A 24,342-nucleotide genomic window follows, 5' to 3' on the forward strand; every position below is an offset into this window, starting at 1 on the left:
GACTATGGTTGCTGTTACTTTGGGCTGGAACAAGATTACAAAAGACTTTAAGAAAAAGTGGAAATTATCATGGGAGTTTTCTGTCACTCTTATAGTTTATGGCCTATTTGTTCTTTTTTTAGTCCGTTAAACATTTCTTTTTGCCAAGAAGTCCTATCTGTAAAAGGAAGTCTTTGATAATGATAGTTTAAAATGCTATGTAATGAGATACTTATATCCAAAAATCCAAAAAAGGTTTTTAATTTCTATAATAATGATAATAGCAAATTATAGTGAACAGTAAACTGTAAGCTAATTATAATTATGTGAATTGCTTTCTCCCTCACAGATTCCTTCTAGACCTATTATTTTATTTCTATGTTCACAATATTCCTGTGCTATAAGGGAGACTGCTAAATTTGCTCTTTTTTAGATGAAGACTTAGAGACCTGGAAGGTTGATATGACTGTCTCAAAGACATATGGTTGCGCTGTGGCTGAGTTGACACTCAAGGCCAGTTCTCTGTGTTTCTTTTTCAGTGTGACTTGACATAGCTTGTATCTTAAACATTGCATTTTTCTTATGTTCTAGGTTTCTCCTCTGCCAACCCCTCCTGGATCATCGTCAGCAGTTGAACGACAAAGGCTGTGAATCTGCATCCTGGTTTTAGCAGTCCCTCTGATTCTCATGATGAGCTCACCTGCACAGCCTGGTCAGTCTGGTTGCTTTTTAAATTGTTAATAGACTTTATGTAAAAGATGTTGCTTTGCGTTGTTTCAAACCAAGTAATTTAATTTATGAAGGAACTTTTTTTTTGAACAAAGATTGCTTAATGTAACAAATTTTGAATTTTGCATTCGATAGCTAATTCTCTGTTGCTTAACCCAGTTTGCTTCCTGGACAACTGATTTGATTTGCATTGTAGTCTGAGCATAGGACTTTAATTTTTCTGCTTCCAAGGTAACATTCAGATTGAACTTCATGAAGTTATGAATATGAACTATTATGTAGGAATCCATTTTGCACCCATAATATTTCTGACCTAACACGTGTCTGTATGCTTTTAAATTATACTGTGGGGCTTTGGAAGTCAGTTTGTGGATTGACTCCACCTCTATCTCTTTGACACACAGGAAGGATATTTTTCCTCCCCACCCTTCTTTGCTGCCACTCCTGTTTCCTATATACATATTTAATTATAATCTCAGCACCTGCTTCCTCCTATTCCAGTGATGTGTGCTGCTCATGTAGTGCTGTGATCAGCACAGCCAACACCCATTCCTCCAGGAACAGGCTGTCATTTTTGGAACAAACACAATCCAAGTTTTGGGAATGATGAAGTAGGGTCAGATACCACATACTAGTAACAGACAAGTTTTACGAGAATTTTCTGCTTGGATACTTATAGGAGCATTTATTTCTTTATAGATTCTTTAGCATATTGATATCCTTGGTTTATTTAACTCTAAGTTGAAGGTTATGTACTATCATATTCAGGGCTTATAAGGGAGAAAACTTGCCAAAATTTTCATTCCCTGGATTGCCACACCCAAGTTAGCTGTTTGGGAATTCTGCTGTTTCATCAACCTTTTCCCACATCCCTAACAGGCCGCCAACTTGTATGCTGAATTTGGAACTTGATTCTAAATGGTGCAGTCAAGAAATCCCTGAGTCTTTAGTCACAACCATGTTTGATAATTGGCATGTCACTAGGTTAAGCAGATGACAGTTACTTATGCTTGTTATCTCTGAGTCTTTATTGCCTAGTGGTTCTCAAACTTTAGCATGCATTGACATCACTTGCAGAGTTTGTTAAAACAAGCCCTATTCTCATAGTTTTTGATTTCGTAAGTCTGGAGTGGGGCCCAGGAATTGTGATTTTTACAAGTTCCCCTGGCAATGCTGTTGCTGCTTGGGGACCACACTTTGGGAATCACTGGTTTAGCTTCTTCTGCCCGTTTCTCACCCCATCCCCTACCAGCCTCTACAAACAACCTTGTTGAACTGTGTTCTGTGAGCGGCATTGCTTATTACAATTATAGTCTAGTACTATTATTCTTTCTGTTGGGATGAACTTAAAATAACATTTGCCTTATAAAGGTATATATTGCATTTTAAATATTATGTATATTTATTTGTATATAAATTCAGTGTTTCAAAATTGGATTGTTTAAAAGAGGCATTAATTTAGAACCACTATGGTCAAGTATTTTTTTCTTGTGATAATATTTGGCAGTGGACGTTGGTATACCCTGCTCCCCAAGAATATTGATTTTATAAAATGAAAATCTCACTTGAAGCTGCTATTTTGATGAGGAAATTCTTGCCAGTTGTGATAATTGTTCAGTTACCAGAAGAGAAAAGGTGATGGATAAATAAGACAACCATTGAGTGAAGCTCACTTGACTTTAGGGTCCCCAAAATTTCCTCATGTACTTTTTTCTTATAAATCATTCTGCTGTGTTGACAATAACATTATGCAGATGTCTTAATCACCTCCATTTGGGAAGTTTTTATGAATGAAATCTGAAGTTGAGGAAAGTGATAGTAAATGTGCCAGGTGGGTAGGAGTTTCTTCTATTTATTGCAAGTAAAAAAACTATGATCAGAGACCTGAAATTCACTTTGCATGGATAAAGGAAAATGTTCCTGCCACAAACATAAAAAAATTTTTCTCCTGTTATTAGCCTGCATCTTAGGGTGCCATATATATTCTGAGAAATAACCTGATTGTTTGATTTAGAAAAAAATATGTTTTTCTTACATCTTTTTTCCCCACTATCTAAAAAGAGAATTAAATTGGTCTTATGCAATCACCATCCATTTATTTTGCTTTTGTTCCACAAATGGCTCTAAGGAGTTATTGTGCACCAGAAAGAAAAATAGACTCACTTCAGTAGTTCCAGAAATTCTTTAATAGTCCATGTTTCAGACTGAGTATGTTTGTCTTCAAAATTGGTTCTGGTGTGGTGTGAATTCTTATTTTTCCCATGCATTAACATCATTCTTAGAAAAGTTCTCCATACATATTCAAATATGGTTGATATGAAATACAAAATGCTACCGTCTTAATCATGTATTCAGTCAAACAATAAGTGCTGATTTTTGTATATGAAATTTAATAGTTTTTATTTGAATTTTGCTGCCCAGTTATGTTCAAAGTTAGAGCCTTGGGTACTGCTTTTGGGCACTGAGGATCCTGAATGGAGGAAGGACTATCTGGGTAAGATTGGCAGCTAGCTGCTGCAGTTGAGCTCTTCATTCAAAACTTATTAAGCATCTAACTTGTGCCAGCCAGTGTGTTATCCAATAGGGACACAATGAGCACTAAAACATAGTTTCTACCCTATGGACAGCACCCTTTCATGGGAGAGACAAATATTAATAGCTTTAGTCCATTCATTGTCTGAAGTATTTTAATAAATTTATGACCAGAAATTTATTTCCTCTGTACAACACTATGGATACTATTTCTAGTAATGTAATTTTTATCAGAATTGCCAAATCTCAGAAGGAAGGATTTTAGGACTCATCTTATCTAGCATTTTCCAAACATGTCAGATAGTAAAAATCTCCTGAGACCTGTTAAAAATACAGATTTCCAGACTCCTCCCTGGAAAAGTATCGTGTGGTAGCCTGGGGGAAGGATACTGGATTGTAGAATGTATATTGTTCTTTACTATGACTTGGCAAAGTGTAGAAATGCTCTTAGTCCATTCAACAGCACTAATGTTTCATATTTGGAGACTATAAACACAAAAAATACATCATTAAGTCCTATCTCAAGTAAGTGTCTCTCTTGTGAGCAAAACTATGCTAATTTAGTTATTTTGTTCTCTGATGATAGATAAATAAAAAGCTAACACTGACTAGGTGCAGTGGCTCATGCCTGTAATCCCAGCAATTTGAGAGGCCTAGGTGGGAAGACTGCTTGAGCCCAGAGGTTCGAGACTAGCCTGGGCAATATGGTGAGATTCTATCTCTACAAAAATTTTTTAAAAAAATTGCTTGGTGTGGTGGTGCATGCCCGTAGTTCCTGCTACTTAGGAGGCTGAGGTGGGAGGATTGCTTGAGCCTAGGAGGTCAAGACTGCAGTGAGTGAGCCATGATAATGCCACTGCACTGTGTTCTAGCCTGGGCCACAGAGCAAGACCCTGTCTCAAAAAAAAAAAAAAAAAAAAAAAAAAGGAAAGAAAGCTAACACTGTGGAAACCTAGAGAAGGCAATAATTTGAGGGGAACATTCTAGTGGCTTTGCTTCTTTCTAGGCCATCTCATTTTTATGGGGAGGTGGATGGACCAAAGAGATTTTTATGGAGTGCCTTTATTTTCCTCAAAAGAAGTTTAAGCATATTTTAACCCAGAGCAGCTTTTTAGTCTGATCTCAAGATTATAGAAAACCTAATTTCAGCCTGAATGTTTTTAAATAAATTGGGCTACATCAACCCTAACATGATTCCAGTATGATTTTTAAATTTGGTGAATCTATTTTTTGTAATTAATTTTGATGAAAATGCATCCAAAGGAATTTTCCAAGCATAGAACACAATGTGCCTGTTGCCCTTAGAATTGTGCAATGCTCTGGCCTTGTGGGCTTTTAGGTAAGTTTGGAAGGTAGAGTGGCCAAAGCTGTTGCAAAGTCCTATAACATTAGTTTTCAAAGCCCCTTGTATAAAGCTAGCTCATCTCTCTTTTCACCATTGTGGGAACACTTACAACTACTCTACTCATATGGAGTGAGAGGACCAAGCTATTTATAGAAGTGAAAGATTTATAGCAAGATCTTATATTCTGTTCATTTTCTCATATTCTATTCATTTTCTTATTGGCAAGTCTTGGGCAAAAATTAGTTAAGAGATTTATCTTCATGCCTCTGTTTTGCTAAACAGCTGAATTCACCTATAGAAATGTAGAGTAGATGTAACTAATGATCAAAAAGTTCTTTGAAATATAAATTGTTATGGAAATGCTAAGTAGTATAAACAATTTAGGGGCAAGCATTAATAAAAGCTTCTCTGCAAGCATTTTTAAAGAGGACTAATAAAAGCTTCATGGTTCAATTAATACAGCACAACATCGGGTTTCTTAGAAGCATATGGGACCCAGAAGGCCTGCCCCTGTTTTTAAAATTTACGAACTCTTTAATGATTCACCATTTTTACCCCAGTGCATTACCCACTGTGGTGCCATTTAGTCATTAAGTAGGAAACTAAAACCAGGACAAAGCTACAAACAAATATCATAATGTCCAAGTGGGTATTTTTTCTTCAGTTTGTTCGTAGTGTGTTACCAAAAAAATGAATGTTAAATGAAATAGTCTTAGGGCAAATCAAATAGGTTATGGCTTCCCTAGATGAGTATGATCAGTTAGCTTTTTAATGAAGTACAGGTCAAATCCCATGACAAGTAGCTCTATATAACTAAAATATTTTCAGGCCATTGGCCAATTATCTATTTCAAGTAATATTCAAGAAAAATATTCCAGGATAATAAAACAAATTAGTTTTTTGATGTTTGTTGTAGCAGAAGTTGATCACAGGGTATGGTATTAATAGGAAACACTGTATGTTAAAGTTATTAACTATTGTTTTGGATTTTTTTTTTTTACTACTTTAACTTCACAGTTAAGTGATTCATTCTTTTGCTATTTGTAAGTCAAAACTTCTCAATCTGATATTCAAGTTTGAAACATAAACCAAATAAAGCATTTTATTCATTCACTAGTTTTTGAAGGACAGTGCTTTAATAAGTGAGGCATAAACCTTTTCTGAAAATGTTCAGAATAAATTTGTTTTGCACATTTATTTGTTTTTATATTTGCTTTTCACAATTAATTTTGGTGGTTAATTCAACTTATATAATTTTCATTATTGTAACACTACAAACAACCTCCATAATGCAGGCCAAACAGAAAAGAAGGTTATTTCTCGTTCATATAAAGACTAAAAGGGTTTTCCTGAGTAGCGAGCTGCTCTTTTTCTAATGGCTACCCTTTGCCCTGGACAGCTTCTAACTGGTTTGTGCTTCTTCAGTTCATGTACTCTAAGGTCATTGTGCATCTCCACATCAAGCTGATGGGAGGGAAATGGAAGAAGTGCATTGAGTGTGGGAAGTTTCCAAAGGTACATCACTTTTGGTCACATTTCGTTGAGTGGAATTTAGCCACATGGCCATACCTAACTACAAAGGAGGCTGGGAAATGTAGTCTAGCAGTACTCCAGGAAGAGGAGGAGACAGGTTTGGTGAACAGCTGGCCTCTCTCTACCACATTTGTCTTAAAATTTTATACCTAGGACTGCAGATATGGTATTGCTTACCAAGAGGTGGAGTATTTTATAATGCACTCTTGATTTAACCAGTCATTAAAAAGTTAAGTAATTTTCCTTTGAAGAGATTGAAACACATTAAAATCAGGACAGATCAGCTTACCAACATTTTCTAAGAGTTGCCTAAGCCTTTCTTTATGAATCATGCAGAATAGATAATGTCCAGTGTAGCTATTAGAAAATTCAAGTTCCTGTTAGTGGGAACTCTGCAGAAAATGGGAGTAAAATGTATGCGGAATATTATATGTCCTTAATTAGTGTTTAAAAATAATGTCAATTTATCTGAAATTATAATTGCACATATGCTGAGGAAAAAGTACTTTAAACTTTATAATCACAATTCTTATGTTTGTTCTTTATTGCATTTTGGGGTCACGTTTTTCAACACCTCTGTAGTTTTAAGTATTATGATGAAAATATAGGCCAAATATACAGTGGTTGATAAATACTTGTTTTACACTGATCTTTTCATGAACACTATTATAAAACAATACTAGACTATATATTTTCTTAAGCCCCATAAGCAAAATCTTGCTACCTCTGCAAATACACATGTACAGCAGTTTGTTTATAACATTATGTGGAACCTTTATGGAGGATTTTTTTGTCTGTATAGATTGGAGTTTATTCTTAAGAGTACAAAAACTCTGTGTGAGTGTGTGTGTGTGTGTGTATGTGTGTGGTGCATGTGTGCTTGTGTTGCAGTACTATAATAACTCTAGAGGAATACAAAGGTATGTGGAACCATGTAACCTGTACGTTTACACTAAATATCCCCCAAAGGCTTTACTTTCTGTGATTTTCTGCATATTTCTTAATTTTTGTCATATTTTGAGAATGTCAACGTATAGCAGTTTTCTCCATTTATAATCCATTGTCTCTAACTTGTTGTAGGGTTAGAAAGCTAAGAACTATGTTAAATAAAATTGTTAAAAGATCACAAGTTCTGAGGAGGTGCAAAAGTCTTGTTTTTTTGTGTGTGTGTGTGCGCGCGCGCGTGTGTGTGTGTTTTAAATGGAGTTTTGTTCTTGTTGCCCAGGCTGGAGTGCAATGGCGTGATCTCGGCTCACTGCAACCTCCGCCTCCTGGGTTCAAGCAGTTCTTCTGCCTCAGTCTCCCAAGTAACTGGGATTACAGGCATGTGGCACCATGCCTGGCTAATTTTTTGTATTTAGTAGAGACGGGGTTTCACCATGTTGCTCAGGCTGGTTTTGAACTCCTGACCTCAGGTGATCCACCCACCTCAGCCTCCCAAAGTGCTGGGATTACAGGTATGTGCCACTGCACCCAGCCTGCAAAAGTATTTTTTAGGGACAAAATAGATGTACTTGTTTTTCTTACATACTGTAATTGCATTTTAATTGTCTCCTTATCCACTGCACCCCTCTTATTTTCTTGGTTCTTCTGTCTTTATTCTATAGATTTACAAAATTTTGAGTTTCCAGTGGGTGAGGCATTGTTATGGTTTTAATTTTGCCACACTTTTCCTTGCAGTTATGATCCATGAGTTTTTTTTTCTTTTTTTTTAAATTATACTTTAAGTTCTAGGGTATATGTGCACAACGTACATGTTTGTTAACATAGGTATACATGTGCCACGTTGGTTTGCTGCACCCATTTACTCATCATTTACATTAGATATTTCTCCTAATGCTATCCCTCCCCCTGTCCCCCACCGAATGACAGGCCCCGGTGTGTGATGTTCCCTGCCCTGTGTCCAAGTGTTCTTATTGTTCAATTCCCACCTATGAGTGAGAACATGTGGTGTCTGGTTTTCTGTCCTTGTGATAGTTTGCTGAGAATGATGGTTTCCAGCTGCATCCATATCCATGCAAAGGACATGAACTCATCCTTTTTATGGCTGCATAGTATTCCATGGTGTATATGTGCCACATTTTCTTAATCCATTCTATCATTGATGGACATTTAGATTGGTTCTAAGTCTTTGCTATTGTGAATAGTGCCGCAGTAAACATACATGTGCATGTGTCTTTATAGCAGCATGATTTATAATCCTTTGGGTATATACCCAGTAATGGGATTGCTGGGTCAAATGGTATTTCTAGTTCTAGATCCTTGAGGAATCGCCACACTGTCTTCCACAATGGTTGAACTAGTTTGCACTCCCACCAACAGTATAAAAGTGTTCCTATTTCTCCACATCCTCTCCAGCATTTGTTGTTTCCTGACTTTTTAACGATGGCCATTCTAACTGGTGTGAGATGGTATCTCATTGTGGTTTTGATTTGCATTTCTCTGATGACCAGTTATGATGAGCATTTTTTCATGTTTCTGTTGGCTGCATAAAAGTCTTCTTTTGAGAAGTGTCTGTTCATATCCTTTGCACACTTTTTGATGGGCTGGGTTGTTTTTTTCTTGTAAATGTGTTTAAGTTCTTTGTAGATTTGTCAGATGGATAGATTGCAAAATTTTCTCCCATTCTGTAGGTTGCCTGTTCACTCTGATGGTAGTTTCTTTTGCTGTGCAGAAGCTCTTTAGTTTAATGAGATCCCATTTGTCTATTTTGGCTTTTGTTGCTGTTGCTTTTGGTGTTTTAGTCATGAAGTCCTTGCCCATGCCTAGGTCCTGAATGGTATTGCCCAGGTTTTCTTCTAGGGTTTTTTTATGGTTTTAGGTCTAACATTTAAGTCTTTAATCCATCTTGAATTAATTTTTGTATAAGGCGTAAGGAAGGGATCCAGTTTCAGCTTTCTACATATGGCTAGCCAGTTTTCCCAGCACCATTTATTAAACAGGGAATCGTTTCCCCATTTCTTGTTTTTGTTAGGTTTGTCAAAGATCAGATGGTTGTAGATGTGCGGTGGTATTTCTGAAGCATCTGTTCTGTTCCATTCGTCTGTATCTCTGTTTTGGTACCAGAACCATGATGTTTTGGTTACTGTTGGCTTGTAGTATAGTTTGAAGTCAGGTAGTGTGATGCCTCCAGCTTTGTTCTTTTTGCTTAGGATTGTCTTGGCAGTGTGGGCTCTTTTTTGGTTCTATATGAACTTTAAAGTAGTTTCTTCCAATTCTGTGAAGAAAGTCATTGGTAGCTTGATGGGGATGGCATTGAGTGTATAAATTACCTTGGGCAGTATGGCCATTTCCATGATATTGATTCTTCCTATCCATGAGCATGGAATGTTCTTCCATTTGTTTGTGTCCTCTTTTATTTCCTTGAGCAGTGGTTTGTAGTTCTCCTTGAAGAGGTCCTTCACATCCCTTGTAAGTTGTATACCTAGGTACTTTACTCTCTTAGTAGCAATTGGGAATGGGAGTTCACTCATGATTTGGCTCTCTGTTTGTCTGTTATTGGTGTGTAGGAATGCTTGTGATTTTTGCACATTGATTTTGTATCCTGAGACTTTGCTGAAGTTGCTTATCAGCTTGAGATTTTGGGGTGAGATGATGGGGTTTTCTAAATATACAGTCATGTCATCTGTGAACAGGGACAATTTGACTTCCTCTTTTCCTAATTGAATACCCTTTATTTCTTTCTCTTGCCTGATTGCCCTGGCCAGAACTTCTATCACTGTGTTGAATAGGAGTGGTGAGAGAGGGCATCCCTGTCTTATGCCAGTTTTCAAAGGGAATGCCAGTTTTTGCCCATTCAGTATGATATTGGCTGTGGGTTTGTCATAGATAGCTCTTATTATTTTGAGATACGTTCCATCAATACCTAGTTTATTGAGAATTTTTAGCATGAAGGGTTGTTGAATTTTGTCAAAGGCCTTTTCTGCATCTATTGAGATAATCATTTGGTTTTTGTCGTTGGTTCTGTTTATGTGATGGATTATGTTTATTGATTTGTGTATGTTGAACCAGCCTTGCATCCCAGTGATGAAGCCAACTTGTTCGTGGTGGATAAGTATTTTAATGTGCTGCTGGATTTGGTTTGCCAGTATTTTATTGAGGACTTTTGCATTGATGTTCATCAGGGATATTGGTCTAAAATTCTCTTTTCTTGTTGTGTCTCTGACAGGCTTTGTTATCAGGATGATGCTGGCCTTATAAAATGAGTTAGGGAGGATTCCTTGTTTTTCTATTGATTGGAATAGTTTCAGAAGGAATGATACCAGTTCCTCTTTGTACTTCTGGTAGAATTCGGCTGTGAATCTGTCTGGTCCTGGAGTTTTTTTGGTTGGTAAGCTATTAATTATTGCCTCAATTTCAGAGCCTGTTATTGGTCTATTCAGAGGTTCAACTTCTTCCTTGTTTAGTCTTGGGAGGGTGTATGTGTCTAGGAATTTATCCATTTCTTTTAGATTTTCTAGTTTATTTGCATAGAGGTTTTTATAGTATTCTGTTCTCCGATGGTAGTTTGTATTTCCGTGGGATCGGTGGTGATATCCCTTTTATCATTTTTGATTGCGTCTATTTGATTCTTCTCTCTTTCCTTCTTTATTAGGCTTGCTAATGGTCTATCAATTTTGTTGATCGTTTCAAAAAACCAGCTCCTGGATTCATTGATTTTTTGAAGGGTTTTTTATGTCTCTATCTCTTTCAGTTCTGCTCTGATCTTAGTTATTTCTTGCCTTCTGCTACCTTTTCAATTTGTTTGCTCTTGCTTCTCTAGTTCGTTTAACTGTGATGTTATGGTGTTGATTTTAGATCTTTCCTGCTTTCTTTTGTGGGCATTTAGTGTTATAAATTTCCCTCTACACGCTGCTTTAAATTCCTCCCAGAGATTCTGGTACGTTGTGTCTTTGTTCTCACTGGTTTCAAAGAACATCTTTATTTCTGCCTTCATTTCGTTATTTACCCAGTAGTCATTCAGGAGCAGATTGTTCAGTTTCCATATAGTTGTGCAGTTTTGAGTGAGTTTCTTAATCCTGAGTTCTAATTTGATTAGAACTGTGGTTATGAGAGAGCTGTGGACTGTGGTCTGAGAGACAGTTTGCTATAATTTCTCTTCTTTTACATTTGTTGAGGAGTGCTTTACTTCCAACTGTGTGGTCAACTTTGGAATAAGTGCGATGTGGTGTTGAGAAGAATGTATATTCTGTTGATTTGGGGTGGAGAGTTCTCTAGCTGTCTATTAGGTCTGCTTGATGCAGACCTGAGTTCAAGTCCTGGATATCCTTGTTAACTTTCTGTCTCGTTGATCTGTCTAATATTAACAGTGGGGTGTTAAAGTCTCCCATTATTATTGTGAGGGAGTCCAAGTCTCTTTGTAGGTCTCTAAGGACTTGCTTTATGAATCTGGGTGTTCCTGTATTGGGTGCATTTATATTTAGGATAGTTAGCTCTTCTTGTCGAATTGATCTGTTTACCATTATGTAATGGCCTGCGTTGTCTCTTTTGCTCTTTGTTGGTTTAAAATCTGTTTTATCAGAGACTAGGATTGCAACCCCTGCTTTTTTTTTTTTTTTTTTGCTTTCCATTTGCTTGGTAGATCTTCCTCCATCCCTTTATTTTGAGCCTATGTGTGTCTCTGCATGTGAAATGGGTCTTCTGAATACATCACACTGATGGGTCTTGACTCTTTATCCTATTTGCCGGTGTGTGTCTTTTAATTGGGGCATTTAGCCCATTTACATTTAAGGTTAATATTATTATGTGTGAATTTGATCCTGTCATTATGATGTTAGCTGGTTATTTTGCCCGTTAGTCGATGCAGTTTCTTCCTAGCATCGATGATCTTTACAATTTGGCATGTTTTTGCAGTGGCTGGTACCGGTTTTTCCTTTCCATGTTTAGTCCTTCCTTCAGGAGCTCTTGTAAGGTAGGTCTGGTGGTGACAGAATCTCTCAGCATTTCCTTGTCTGTAAAGGATTTTATTTCTCCTTCACTTAGTTTGGCTGGATATGAAATTCTGGGTTGAAAATTCTTTTCTTTAAGAATGTTGAATATTGTCCCCCACTCTCTTCTGGCTTGTAGGGTTTCTGCAGAGGGATCAACTGTTAGTCTGATGGGCTTCCCTTCGTGAGTGATCTCACCTTTCTCTCTGGCTGCCCTTAACATTTTTTCCTTCATTTCAACCTTGGTGAATCTGACAGTTATGTGTCTTGGGTTTGCTCTTCTCAAAGAGGAGTATCTTTGTGATGTTCTCCATATTTCCTGAATTTAAATGTTGGTCTGTCTTGTTAGTTTGGGGAAGTTCTCCTCGATAATATCCTGAAGAGTGTTTTCCAACTCATTTCCATTCTCCCCATCCCTTTCAGGTACACCAATCAAACGTAGATTTGGTCTTTTCACATACTCCCATATTTCTTGGAGGCTTTGTTTCTTTTTGCTCTTCTTTTTCTGTAAATTTGTCTTCTTGCTTTATTTCATTAATTTGATCTTCAATCACTGATACCTTTTCTTCCACTTGATCAAATCGGCTACTGAAGCTTGTGCATGTGTCACATAGTTCTCATTCCATGGTTTTCAGCTCCATCAGGTCATTTAAGGTCTTCTCTACACTGTTTATTCTATTGAGCCATTCGTCTAATCTTTTTTTCATGGTTTTTAGCTTCCTTGCGATGGGTTCGAACATCCTCCTTTAGCTTGGAGAAGTTTGTTATTACTGACCTTCTGAAGCCTGCTTCTGTCGGCTCATCAAAGTCATTCTCTGTCTAGCTTTGTTCCATTGCTGGTGAGGAGCTGCGATCCTTTGGAGAAGAGGTGCTTTGGATTTCAGAATTTTCAACTTTTCTCCTCTGGTTTCTCCCCATCTTTGTGGTTTTATCTACCTTTGGTCTTTGATGTTGGAGACCTACAGATGGGGTTTTGGTGTAGATGTCTTTTCTGTTGATGTTGATGCTATTCCTTTCTGTTTGTTAGTTTTCCTTCTAACAATCAGGACCCTCAGCTGCAGGTCTGCTGGAGATTGCTGGACGTCCTCTCCAGACCCCGTTTGCCTGGGTATCACCAGCGGAGGCTACAGAACAATAAATATTGCAGAACAGCAAATATTGCTGCCTCATCCTTCCTCTGGAAACTTCATCCCAGATGGGCACCTGCCTGTATGAGGTGTCATTCGGCCCCTGCTGGGAGGTGTCTCCCAGTTAGGCTACATGGGGGCCAGGGACCCACTTGAGGAGGCAGTCTGTCCATTTTCCAATCTCAAACACCATGCTGGGGGAACCACTGCTCTCTTCAGAGCTGTCAGAAGGGGACGTTTAAGTCTGCAGAAGTTTCTGCTGCTTTTTATTCAGCTATACCCTGTCCCCAGAGGTGAGGTCTACAGAGGCAGTAGGCCTTGCTGAGCTGTGGTGGGCTCCACCCAGTTCTAGCTTCCTGGCGGCTTTGTTTATCTACTCAAGCCTCAGCAGTGGCAGACACCCCTCCACCCTGCCAGGCTGCTGCCTTGCAGGTCCATCTCAGATTGCCACGCTAGCAGTGAGCAAGGCTCCGTGGGTGTGGGACACGCCGAGCCAGGAGTGGGATATAATCTTCTGGTGTGCCATTTGCTAAGACTATTGGAAAAGCGCAGTATTTGGTTGGGTGGTGTCCCGTTTTTCCAAGTACTGTCTGTCACAGCTTCCCTTGGCTAGGAAAGGGAATTCCCTAACCCCTTGCACTTCCCAGGTGAGGTGATGCCCTGCCCTGCTTCAGCTCACCCTCCGTGGGCTGCACCCACTGTCCAACCAGTCCCAATGAGGTGAACCGGGCACCTCAGTTGGAAATGCAGAAATCTCCTGTCTTCTGCGTTGATCATGTTGGGAGCTGCAGACTGGAGCTGTTCCTATTCGGCCATCTTGGAACGGATCAATCCATAAGTTGTATACTGCATGCCTGTGTGTTGATTTGTGTTGCTTTGGAGTTGCTTTAATATCCAAATGAAAGACTCATGACCATATTATTGGTGAGCTTTTAAAAAATATTGTATTGATTTATAGGAAATTGATAAGCTTTGGGGTAGTCTGTAAAATTATTTTTAACCCCCCCGCTTTTTTTAGAATAACTTCCTGGCACTGGATTATATAAGGCTCTTGCTGCTTATGATAGATGATTGCTCCTCACATATCATTGCATAATTAACCTTTTCTCCCAGGCTCTTAATGTCCAAGAAAATGTTCTCTTCATACCAGTACTGTAGTTCCACTGGAAAGTGCTCTGGGTGAGCTGGGGATTTTTCCTTTGGAGTTGGAATTTGCCCTAGTAATTCTGCCTTCTTTGGAATTCTGTGAGTTCTGTGAGAGGGCAGATAATCATAGTGGTGTATGACCATGCACTCACCTTTTATCTTTAACTCTCAGAAGAAATTGTTCTTCAGAAAGAAACGTCAAAATGACAAATTATTCATGAGAAAAACTAGTCATGAGTTTTGGACTCTCTAGGAATGTAAACATGTTTAATAAAAGCTGCTGACAGTTTTTCAGTCTGCTGTTACTGGAAAGTCTGCTTGATTTCCTTCGCTGTGTTTTTCTGGTCTTGAGATCTCCAGTGCTTTCTGAAGATCCAGGACTGCCATACAAATGGGAAAAGCCAGACTGTTATCTTGAACCTCTCTTTTTGAAATCTCTATCTGATAAGAAAAAAAATATTGCAAGTCATTGTAGTTACTTGTTTGGTTTGTCACTGGAATTCCAAATATTTGCTTGGTGGTTCATGGACATGTAAATTTTGGGATATGTTACTATTGTTTAGGGTATACTGTCTGTAAAATAAGTTATTAACCCAGTGACTGTGAACTAGATCTTCCAAAAGCCCTATCTCCTATCATTATATGTTGTATTAAAAAATTATTATAATTAGAGATATTTTTTAAACTCTTAGAAAATAGAAGTATACAGCTATGAAAATTCTGCTTGGGTAATTCTTTTAAAAATTTATTTTAGGTTCAGAGGTACATGTGCAGGTTTGTTATATAGGTAAACTATGTGTCATGGGGCTTTGGTGTACAGATAATTTCATCATGTTTGGGTAATTTTTATGTTATTTTTGAATGCATTTTTATCCTTTTGTCTATATTATTGTGCTTCCTTTTTTATTAAAGAAGAGTTGGATGTATCTTACTTTGGCTTTATGTTTAAAATGAAACAGTAAATTGAAAGATTTTAACAGGTCATGGTATGTCAATGAAAGAACCTAGAAATTAGCAGAAAAATGCAGGAAGCCAATTATGGAAAGTGGAAAAATAATACATATCATAACTTGTGTTAGGTAATGCACACTATCGAGTCTTTGAATTTCAATAAAGTATGTCAAGGTAGAGTTCATTTTCCCTTCTGTTGGGAGAACTGATAATCCGCCTACCCATCTGCCTTCCTACCTTTCTTAGTTTTCTTTCTTTCTTTTTCTTTTATTCTGCCTAAGTCCAGAAAAGATTTGGGGTCTATATAAGTAAGTTTTGGAAAATGAAATACATGAGGAGGAAGGGAAATGAAGAGAAATTGGGTACACCCTGTTAGTACCTACATTTAAATTCTGTGAAGTTGCTTGAAGATGGATGGATCTGTGTCTGAGCTTCCTGATAGCAAGTCTGTTGTCTATGGTGCGATTAATCTTTTTTCAGCCTAACTCTGATATAGTCACTGCCCTGTATAAGAAATGTCAATGGCTCTCTATCACATCTATTTAAGGTATACAAGGACCCGTACCGTTTTCAGGCTTATCTTATTTTTCTCCTCAGTGAACCCCACTCTGTTCAACATGTAGAGCTGCTTACCTTCCCCAGGTCCAGTTTTCTTGCTTGGAGGCCTTTGAATGACCCTTTCTCACCACTGGGAGTGTCCTGTTTACTTATCTTCAACACCCAGCTCCTACTCCATTCTTCTGTGAGGCCTTCCTGGGTGACGCTGATATTTGTTACCTCTCTCAATTCTGGAACTTATATTAGTATTGGGGTTGTCTTCTCTAATAGGCTTAGCTTTTTGAGGGCAAGGGACATCTAAGTACCTTTTGCGGGGGATATATAGAGCGAAGCAGTTGGCAGCTGTAGTTATGTTTGCTCTCTTAGTTAAGTAATATACTGCCCAGCACACAAAAGGAGCCAAATAAGTGAAGAATAAAGGGCACTTTGTGAGGAGGCTGATTATAGTGGTGTTGGGGGCGTGGAATTGGGGAGGAGAGAAGCAGTTGAATATACCTGAGCAAAAGCAAACTGTTTCATATGTGTCACGAATCATATCCCTTTTCTTTTTGCTTACTCATTTGTTGACTTTCAGTTCTTTTCACCTCTAGTGCTATCCACTGAACTTCCTCCCCCCACCTCCCCCCACCTCCCTTCCCTCCGGTTCCCCACCTCCCCTTCCCTCCCATTCACTCCCCCCACCCTTTGACAGAGTCTTGCTCTGTCACCCAGGCTGGAGTGCAGTGGCACAATCTTGGCTCACTGGAACTTCCACCTCCCTAGTTCAAGCAATTCCCTTGCCTCAGCATCCCGAGTAGCTGGGATTACAGGCACATGCCACCATGCTGGCTAATTGTTTTGTATTTTTAGTAGAGACAGGGTTTCACTATGTTGGCCAGACTTATCTCGAACTTCTGACCTCAGGCAATCTGCACGCCTTGGGCTCCCAAAGTGCTGGGATTACAGGCGTGAGCCACCGCGCCCGGCCCCCCTCTTTCTAAGGTGGCTTGTCTATTCATTGAACAACAAACATTGCAATAGGGTAGTCATTGTTTGCAAGACTTGTGGTTTCATACTGAGTTCTCTAAATGTGGGGAAGTTGCTAAATTTGGCTCTCCTTCAGCTAGCACAGTGGTAGAAGCAGACCTACCACCCTTTTCCCTTTTAGTAACTTGAACTTCTCCCTGTTTCAATGCTTATAAACCACCTCTCTCCCAAAACAAATATGTACTGTAGTTAAGAATAGTGGAAGAGTAAAATGGTTTTTAATTGTCGTTAAGCAGGAAATTGTTTTAAGTTAGTTGAGAATTCATTGATCCAACGTTCTTTATACTTTTAAAAAGTAATACAGTTTTGCATACGGTATAATTAGCAGTAACTGTTAAATATACTATGTTTCTGAGGACCTTCAGTAAAATACATAGAAGGGAAAACATCCGGCTTAAAATTCCTGACTTTTCAATCTGTATACATTTTCAGTTCCTCTTATTTAAAGTGGTGGACTAATATTTTAATATAATGGTTGAAGTCTTTATAAAGATTAAATTAGGATCTTAAACTTTCTGTGTGTCTCCATTAAAGATGTGTTTTTGGCTTCATTATTTGACAGTGTTGTGGTATGGCATTTGATGGAGAACAGGATCTCTTACTTTGGAATATATCTGATCAAATGGAGTTCCTTTCTTATTTGCCCAGGAAGCTCATTTTTCTAAAGATTATGGAAAGAACAGATGTGGAACAGGCAAGCACTGCATGTCTTTCATTCAGAGGTCTCTGAGGAACCACCTTGGGTAGGCTTTTGTTTGTCACACACATAACAAGTATGTCTTTACCCTGAATGATGCAATAGTCCAGCCTCCTGTGGGGTATCATCCACTAACAATAATGCCGTAACCCATTAGTTGATTGCAAACTCTCTGAATCCATAGGGACTTGCCCCAGTCCAAATGAGTGACTAATTCTTAAACTACAAGGTAAAGCTGAGGTCCTAAGGGAGGAGGGACATGTTAAGGTTTGACTGTTTATTTTGCTTGTTATTACTGCAGGATCATTAAGGAAATGTTTATATCCTGTTGGGGTTCTATATTCTTAACCACTATATAAGGATGAAGAAGCTTTGGTCTTTTTGCTTCTACCTCTCTTATATTTCTTTCCATTCTCTACCCTCCCTCTCCTAAGGAAAAATGGTGTTCACACTCATTGGGTCTAAATAAACCCAAACGTCTTTGCTTTGAATATTTTATTACCTTATCTGTTTATCTATTAATGAGAAATTATACAAATGCATATTTGAAGTTCTTAGTAAAAGCCCAAGGACTTAAACACAGCTCTGGAAACACCTGTCATCTATCTTTTATTTAGTAAATCTCTCTTTGTCCCAGATTCCTCATTTGGAAAATATGTCATGAATTTGTTATGTTGGTATCATGAAAGATGTAATTGTAAAAGAGATAGTAAAGTATCACATGTTCATTTAGAATGATCACACATAAATATGTGCTTTTTTCTCTCAACTGTGACCTGTAGCTATCCTTTTTTGAATGTCACAAAAATCTCATGTCTATAAGCCTTTCCACACTAATGAGATTGAGGCCTAAAGCCATCATCTCCCAGCCGTGTCACAATTTCCAGATTTGTCTCTGTCTCTAGGTTTGCTCACTTTTGAGCACATAGAATTATGCTATCCTTTTCAAATTACATGTCAGCTCCCTACTTTATCCTACCCCCAGTAGTGAGCGCCTTAGTTGCCTTGCTTCATCTTTTGGTGTGTTTTTACACTGTTCGTCGTGCCAGCATTTCTTGTGAGCACCCTCCCAAACACACACACACACACACACACACATGCACACACTCTTAACCTATGGACATTTGCTGCTGTAAATTCATTACATATGGTGCAATGAAAATGTTTGCTCTGTGTATCTTTCTGGACCTTGTACTAGCAACTTTGTTTTGTCATTTTTGTCAAGTGATTTTCTTTTTTCTTTTTTTTTTTTTTCCAAATCAGCTAAGTCACTGATAAGATTGATGAGTATGAGACATTGATCATTTTACAATTTCCGTCCTGCGGCCATACGAGAGGTTGTATTTGGTACCTAGATTAGATCAAAGAGTGTCAGAACTCAATGGGCTGTATAACATGTGGTAGGTAGCAGAGTAAATTGGAAAGAATAAGAATACCAGAAGGAGCCAAGAAATACCTGTTAGAAACCCCGATCTGCCCTAACTTTGGGCCTTTGAGAACAAGTTACTTTATCTCTCTGGATGTCAGTTTTCTATCTTGTATTAGTTTCCTGTGGCTGCTGTAACAAATTACCACAAACTTGGTGACCTAAAACAAAGGAAATGTATTTTCTCACAGTTCCAGAAGCCAGAAGTCCAAAATCAGTTTCCCTGGGCTGAAATGAAGGTGTCAGTAGGACCTTGCTCCCCACAAAGACTCCAGGGGACAATCTGTTTCTCATCTCTTCTAGCATCTGGTGGCTGCTGGCATTCTTTGGTTTATGACTGTATCACTCCAGTCTTTGCCTTTGGGATCACATTGCTTTCTTTTGTGTGTGTGTCAAATCTCCTCCTCCTTCACTCTTATATGCATTATGTGTGATTGTATTTTGGGACCACCTGGATAATCTGAGCTAATCTCCCCATCTCAGAACCTTTAAGCACGTCTGGGAAGTCCTTTTTTTCCCTAAGAGGTAATATTCACAAGTTCTAGGGATAAGGATGTGGGTATCTTTTGGGAGGTCGTTATTCAGCTACTAAACACCTGAAATAATTTCTGAAGTCATGCTGACTTGGCTTGTAATTGCTATTCATTTCATTCGTTTGTTCATTCACCAAACTTTTATTTCATGCCTAATATGTGCCAGACACTGTTCTAGGCATTAGGAATAACCCACTGATCATGCCTTTAGTAAATTCATTATATTGTTGGTGAGATTACCATACAGAATAAATGCTAAAATAAAGGTAAAAGAGACAATTTGGACTATTGGATTAATTCTTTGTATGTCTCCTTTTGCACAATTCTAGAGCACAAGCCACCAGCATGCCTCAGTACTTGTAAATCATTTCAGTAACTATAAGGATTATGTGTAGCCTGTGGACCAGAAAGTATTTTACAGAGGTCAAAGCATGCATCAGCTTAAATTCAATTCAGATGAATATATCGAGTACAAAAATAAAGTTTAGATCTCCACCACAATTATACAGTTTTTATCAACCCTGGCTGCACATCAGCATCAATAGCAGGCCTTTACAAACTACTCATACCTGTCCCCCCACCCCACCTTGTACTTGGTTCTGGGTGGAGCCCAGGGGTCCTTTAAAAAAAAATCTTATTAGCAGATTCTTACATGCTGAGAGCATTGAACAGAGAGAACCTGTGGTCTGAATAATAGGAAAACCAAATACAAGGGTACTGGTACAAATGCAAGTCGAAGTGCTGTAAGTTTTATCAGGATATATAGAAACAAAATAGTTTGGATACTCAGAGGAAAATGAGATCACATGTGGCTCAAGGGAAATTTGAAGATGGAAGTGTTTGAAATGTCCTTGATGGATGTGTAAAATTTCAACAGGCATTGATTAGGGGAGGGTGGAGGAAAGAGAATCCACAGAGGTCTGGAGTAGGGGAAAGGGTGTGTGTCATGGCCAGCAGCAGGGCCCAGGAGCCAAGGTCTAGGCACCAATTCTCTCTCCTTTTGCTGAGACTTTTTGGCCTGGAAACTTGAAGAGCTTGAGAATTCTAAATTTAAATCTGGTCTTCTAGGTCATTGTGAAGGTATATTTTTTCAAGGCAGGAGGGTAAAATGTATTTTATTTGACAGGTGATAGGTTGATTTATACTTTTTAAAAATTTAGAAACATGATTTCTGGGCTTCCATTTGTACTCTTGCTCTATGTCCTACAAGTATTAGGAGCAGGCTTCTGTGGGGGAAATAAAAATGGAGAGGAATGTTTTAAAGTGTTTCAAAAGAAGAATAGCCAATATGTGATGACTGACTGGAAAACAGACAAACACAGTGGGAGGTAACAAAGGTAATTTAGAAGTTCAAGAATGACAGTAGAATTAGTGGGAGTGAGACATATTGATGGAAAAGATAGCTAGCATTTGTTGAGTTTTTCTCACAAGCCAGGGGCTTTCACTGCATTTTCTTTATGTCAATGAATTATTTTCATAAGCCTTGAGGTAGGTACTATTCTTATCCCATTTTACAGACAGGGAAATTGAGACTTTGAGAGGTTAGTTATCTTGCTCTGTCAAGGTCTTACAGTAAATCTAGCACTTGGATCCAGGTACCTTAATTCTAGAGTTTGTATTGTTAACCACAGTTCTGCTAGTTGTCAGGAGACTGGCTTGAGGGTAAGGCTGATGAAGAGTAGTTGAATTCAAAGACAGGAATTTAAGAATCATCAGAAGAGAGGTCACAGTCAAAAACTTGGGTAGTATCAAATCAGCAAGCATCACCTTATAAATTAAAAGACGGAAGAAAGAGAGAAGAGTAGAGGGACAAGACTGAAGCTTTCAGGGCAGATACCTGTTTATGGCTGCCAGTCACTTAACATATGGTTTTTTTTTTTTTTTTTTTGAGACAGAGTCTCACTCTGTCGCCCAGGCTGGAGTGCAGTGGTGCGATCTCAGCTCACTGCAAGCTCTGCCTCCCGGGTTCATGCCATTCTCCTGCCTCAGCCTCCTGAGTAGCTGGGACTACAGGCGCCCGCCACCATGCCCGGCTAATTTTTTGTATTTTTAGTAGAGACAGGGTTTCACCGTGTTAGCCAGGATGGTCTTGATCTCCTGACCTCGTGATCCGCCCACCTCGGCCTCCCAAAGTGCTGGGATTACAGGCGTGAGCCACCGCGCCTGGCCATGGTTTTTTTTTTTTTAAAAAAAAGTCCTTGAATATTTAAGTAAGCAAATGAACCAATCCCTCAATCGTGAATTTTTCTACCTGTGCTTCAGATTCTACATACATAATAATTACGATGGCTAGGAGGAGACAAATCTAAAGAGTTTCCTCAACTTTTGCTGCCTGTTTTTGTGACCCTGATTCAGTTTCAAATCCTTGGGGATCTTCCTTGGATTCTATTTTTTCACCTTACTCCATCTTTTCCCCCACAGAAGATAGCTGCTTTTGGAAGGTTATCCTAGCATAAGAAGATTGGCAGAACAGTTCACTATTTTTGTCATTTTAAACAGTTTCTTTAATTTAAATTTTTCATTTTTCTGTAGAGATGGGGGTCTCACTATGTTGCCTAGGCTGATCTCAAAATCTTGGCCTCAAGAGATCCTCCGGCTTTGGCCTCCCAAAGTGTTATGATTACAGACACGGGCCATCACACCTGGCCATTTTAAACAGTTTGTAAACTAAGATATTAAAGTGACAATACATAAATTGTAAAGTATCCTGGGCTGTTGAGTGTCTTTCTCCTCCCCTCCTCTTCCAGTGCACTGAAACTTCTTTCATTCTACCATTCTCACAATGAGTATGCATAAAAAGTCACTATTAAATAATCCAGGAAAATAAAACTATTGCCTTTAAAATATATAAATTATAAATTTTTTTGTTACCTGTCATTGCAGGTTGAGTATTCCTTATCTGATATGCTTGGGACCAGAAGTTTTTAGATTTTGTATTTGTTTGGATTTTGGGATATTTGCATGTAAATAATGAGCTATTGGCCGGGCGCGGCGGCTCATGCCTGTAATCCTAGCACTTTGGGAGGCCGAGGCAGTCAGATCACCTGAGGTTGGGTGTTCAAGACCCGCCTGACCAATATGGAGAAACCCCGTCTCTACTAAAAATACGAAGTTAGCTGGCTGTGGTGGCACATGCCTGTAATCCCAGCTACTTGGGAGGCTGAGGCAGGAGAATTGCTTGAAGCCGGGAGGCTGAGGTTGCGGTGAGCCAAGATCACTCCATTGCACTCCAGCATGGGCAACAAGAGTGAAACTCCATCTCAAATAAATAAAAAAAATAAATAATGAGCTATCTTGGGGATGAGACCCAAGTCTAAACATGAAATTATGTTTCATACATACCATATGCAAATAGCCTGAAGGTAATTTCATTCAATATTTTAAATAATTTTGTGCACGAAACAAAATTTGTATACCTGAGGTCAGGTGAGGAATTTCCACGTGTGGCATCATGTTGGTGTTCAAAAAGTTTCAGGTTTTGGAATATTTTGGATTTCAGATTTTCAAAATAGGTATATTCAACTTATATTAACCAGATCAAATTTTCTAAGCTTGTCTTGTTCTCTTGACCCTCATTATTTCACAATCAGAATCCAGCATATTCATTTGAAAGGTGTAGGGTATTGAATAAAAAGGATTTCAGAACAGCTGTATAGTTGTGTCAGATATTTTAATATTATAGTACTGTATTTTTGTGCTATTGTATCAGTCATATTTTTATTAAGATTTATAATTTATACCTAATCTCTTAAAAAATACTGCAGAGCTGGCCTTAGTCTGTATCCTGCATGTCCTATTTTTTTTCTAGTACTGTAATTGAGTTGCTATGTAAAATGTGGTCTGCCTATGTAATTCTTCCCACCTAACTTTATTAGGAAAATTAATAGACATCACAATATCTATTATATCGCAGCATCACAATATCGCAATATCACGAAAGTGTTTGATTAGAATCATGGGAAATCAAACTAATTTGCAATAAAGCTCAAGACTGGCTTTCAAAGCAAGTGATTTTTATGGTTAGAAGTAAAACAACTTTATTTAGACAGCGATCGAGGCAAAAAAGTCCATTTGTTATTTGAAAGACATCAGGAAAGCCATTGATTCTCAGTTTGGACTATACATTAAAATAACCTGGAGAACTGAAAATGAAAACAAAAAGTCTGAACCAGGACCACCACCTCAATGATACTGACTTAATTTGACTTTTATGAGGCTTAGGCGTGAATATTCGTTAAATCTCTAAGGTAATTATAATGTACAACTAATGTTGAGGACTGCTATTAAAGCAAGCATCAGGAAAGCACAAAGAACAGGATAAAGTAAATAAATACAAAATCCTTACTATTTAGGAGATGACATATCCTTTCCAAAAGAGAAAATATTGTCTGATTAGTTATGAAAACTAAACTTTTGGTTCTATTTTGAAAAGAGACAAATTAATCTCATTTAAATATTGTTACAAGCATAGGTAAGAGTACATATCTATACTTTTTAAAAAGCCCCTTTTTTTCTCTTTGTATTTAAACTCACTTATCTTCTTATATTCAAGATTATTAAATCTCAGCTATGGGCCTTGTTTTCCCCTACCTCCACATTGTTCCAACTTACGAATTGAAATTGTACGTTAATTTCCAAATGAATAACTTAAAATCAATGGAGTAAATGGGACACTTGCAATCAATGAAAAAATCCAGCAATTATCTCGGGCGTTTTTTTCTCCATAAGGAAAGCATGATTACTCTTACAAAATGGTATTTTGTCACTTTGTACAAAGTATCTTGATCATTCTGGGCCTATGTTGCTTTTTCTGTAAAACTGGGTTATCACATA

The 24,342-nt window shown here is 38.2% G+C and overlaps 1 protein-coding gene across 4 annotated transcripts in view; it reads left to right on the forward strand.

Annotated features, from left to right (window-relative positions):
* HDAC9 (histone deacetylase 9) overlaps positions 1–24,342 on the forward strand; it is a 906,822-nt gene that overhangs the window by 71,700 nt on the left and 810,780 nt on the right. For all 4 annotated transcript variants that reach the window (XM_030822195.1, XM_030822201.1, XM_030822188.1 and 1 more), the window contains exon 2: positions 571–691. In XM_030822195.1, the coding sequence (XP_030678055.1) occupies positions 667–691 (25 nt within the window). In that variant the 5' untranslated portion in view covers positions 571–666. The remainder of the gene's footprint in view (positions 1–570; positions 692–24,342) is intronic.

This window comes from Nomascus leucogenys, chromosome 11, assembly GCF_006542625.1.
Source record: "Nomascus leucogenys isolate Asia chromosome 11, Asia_NLE_v1, whole genome shotgun sequence".
Classification (NCBI taxonomy): Eukaryota; Metazoa; Chordata; class Mammalia; order Primates; family Hylobatidae; genus Nomascus; species Nomascus leucogenys.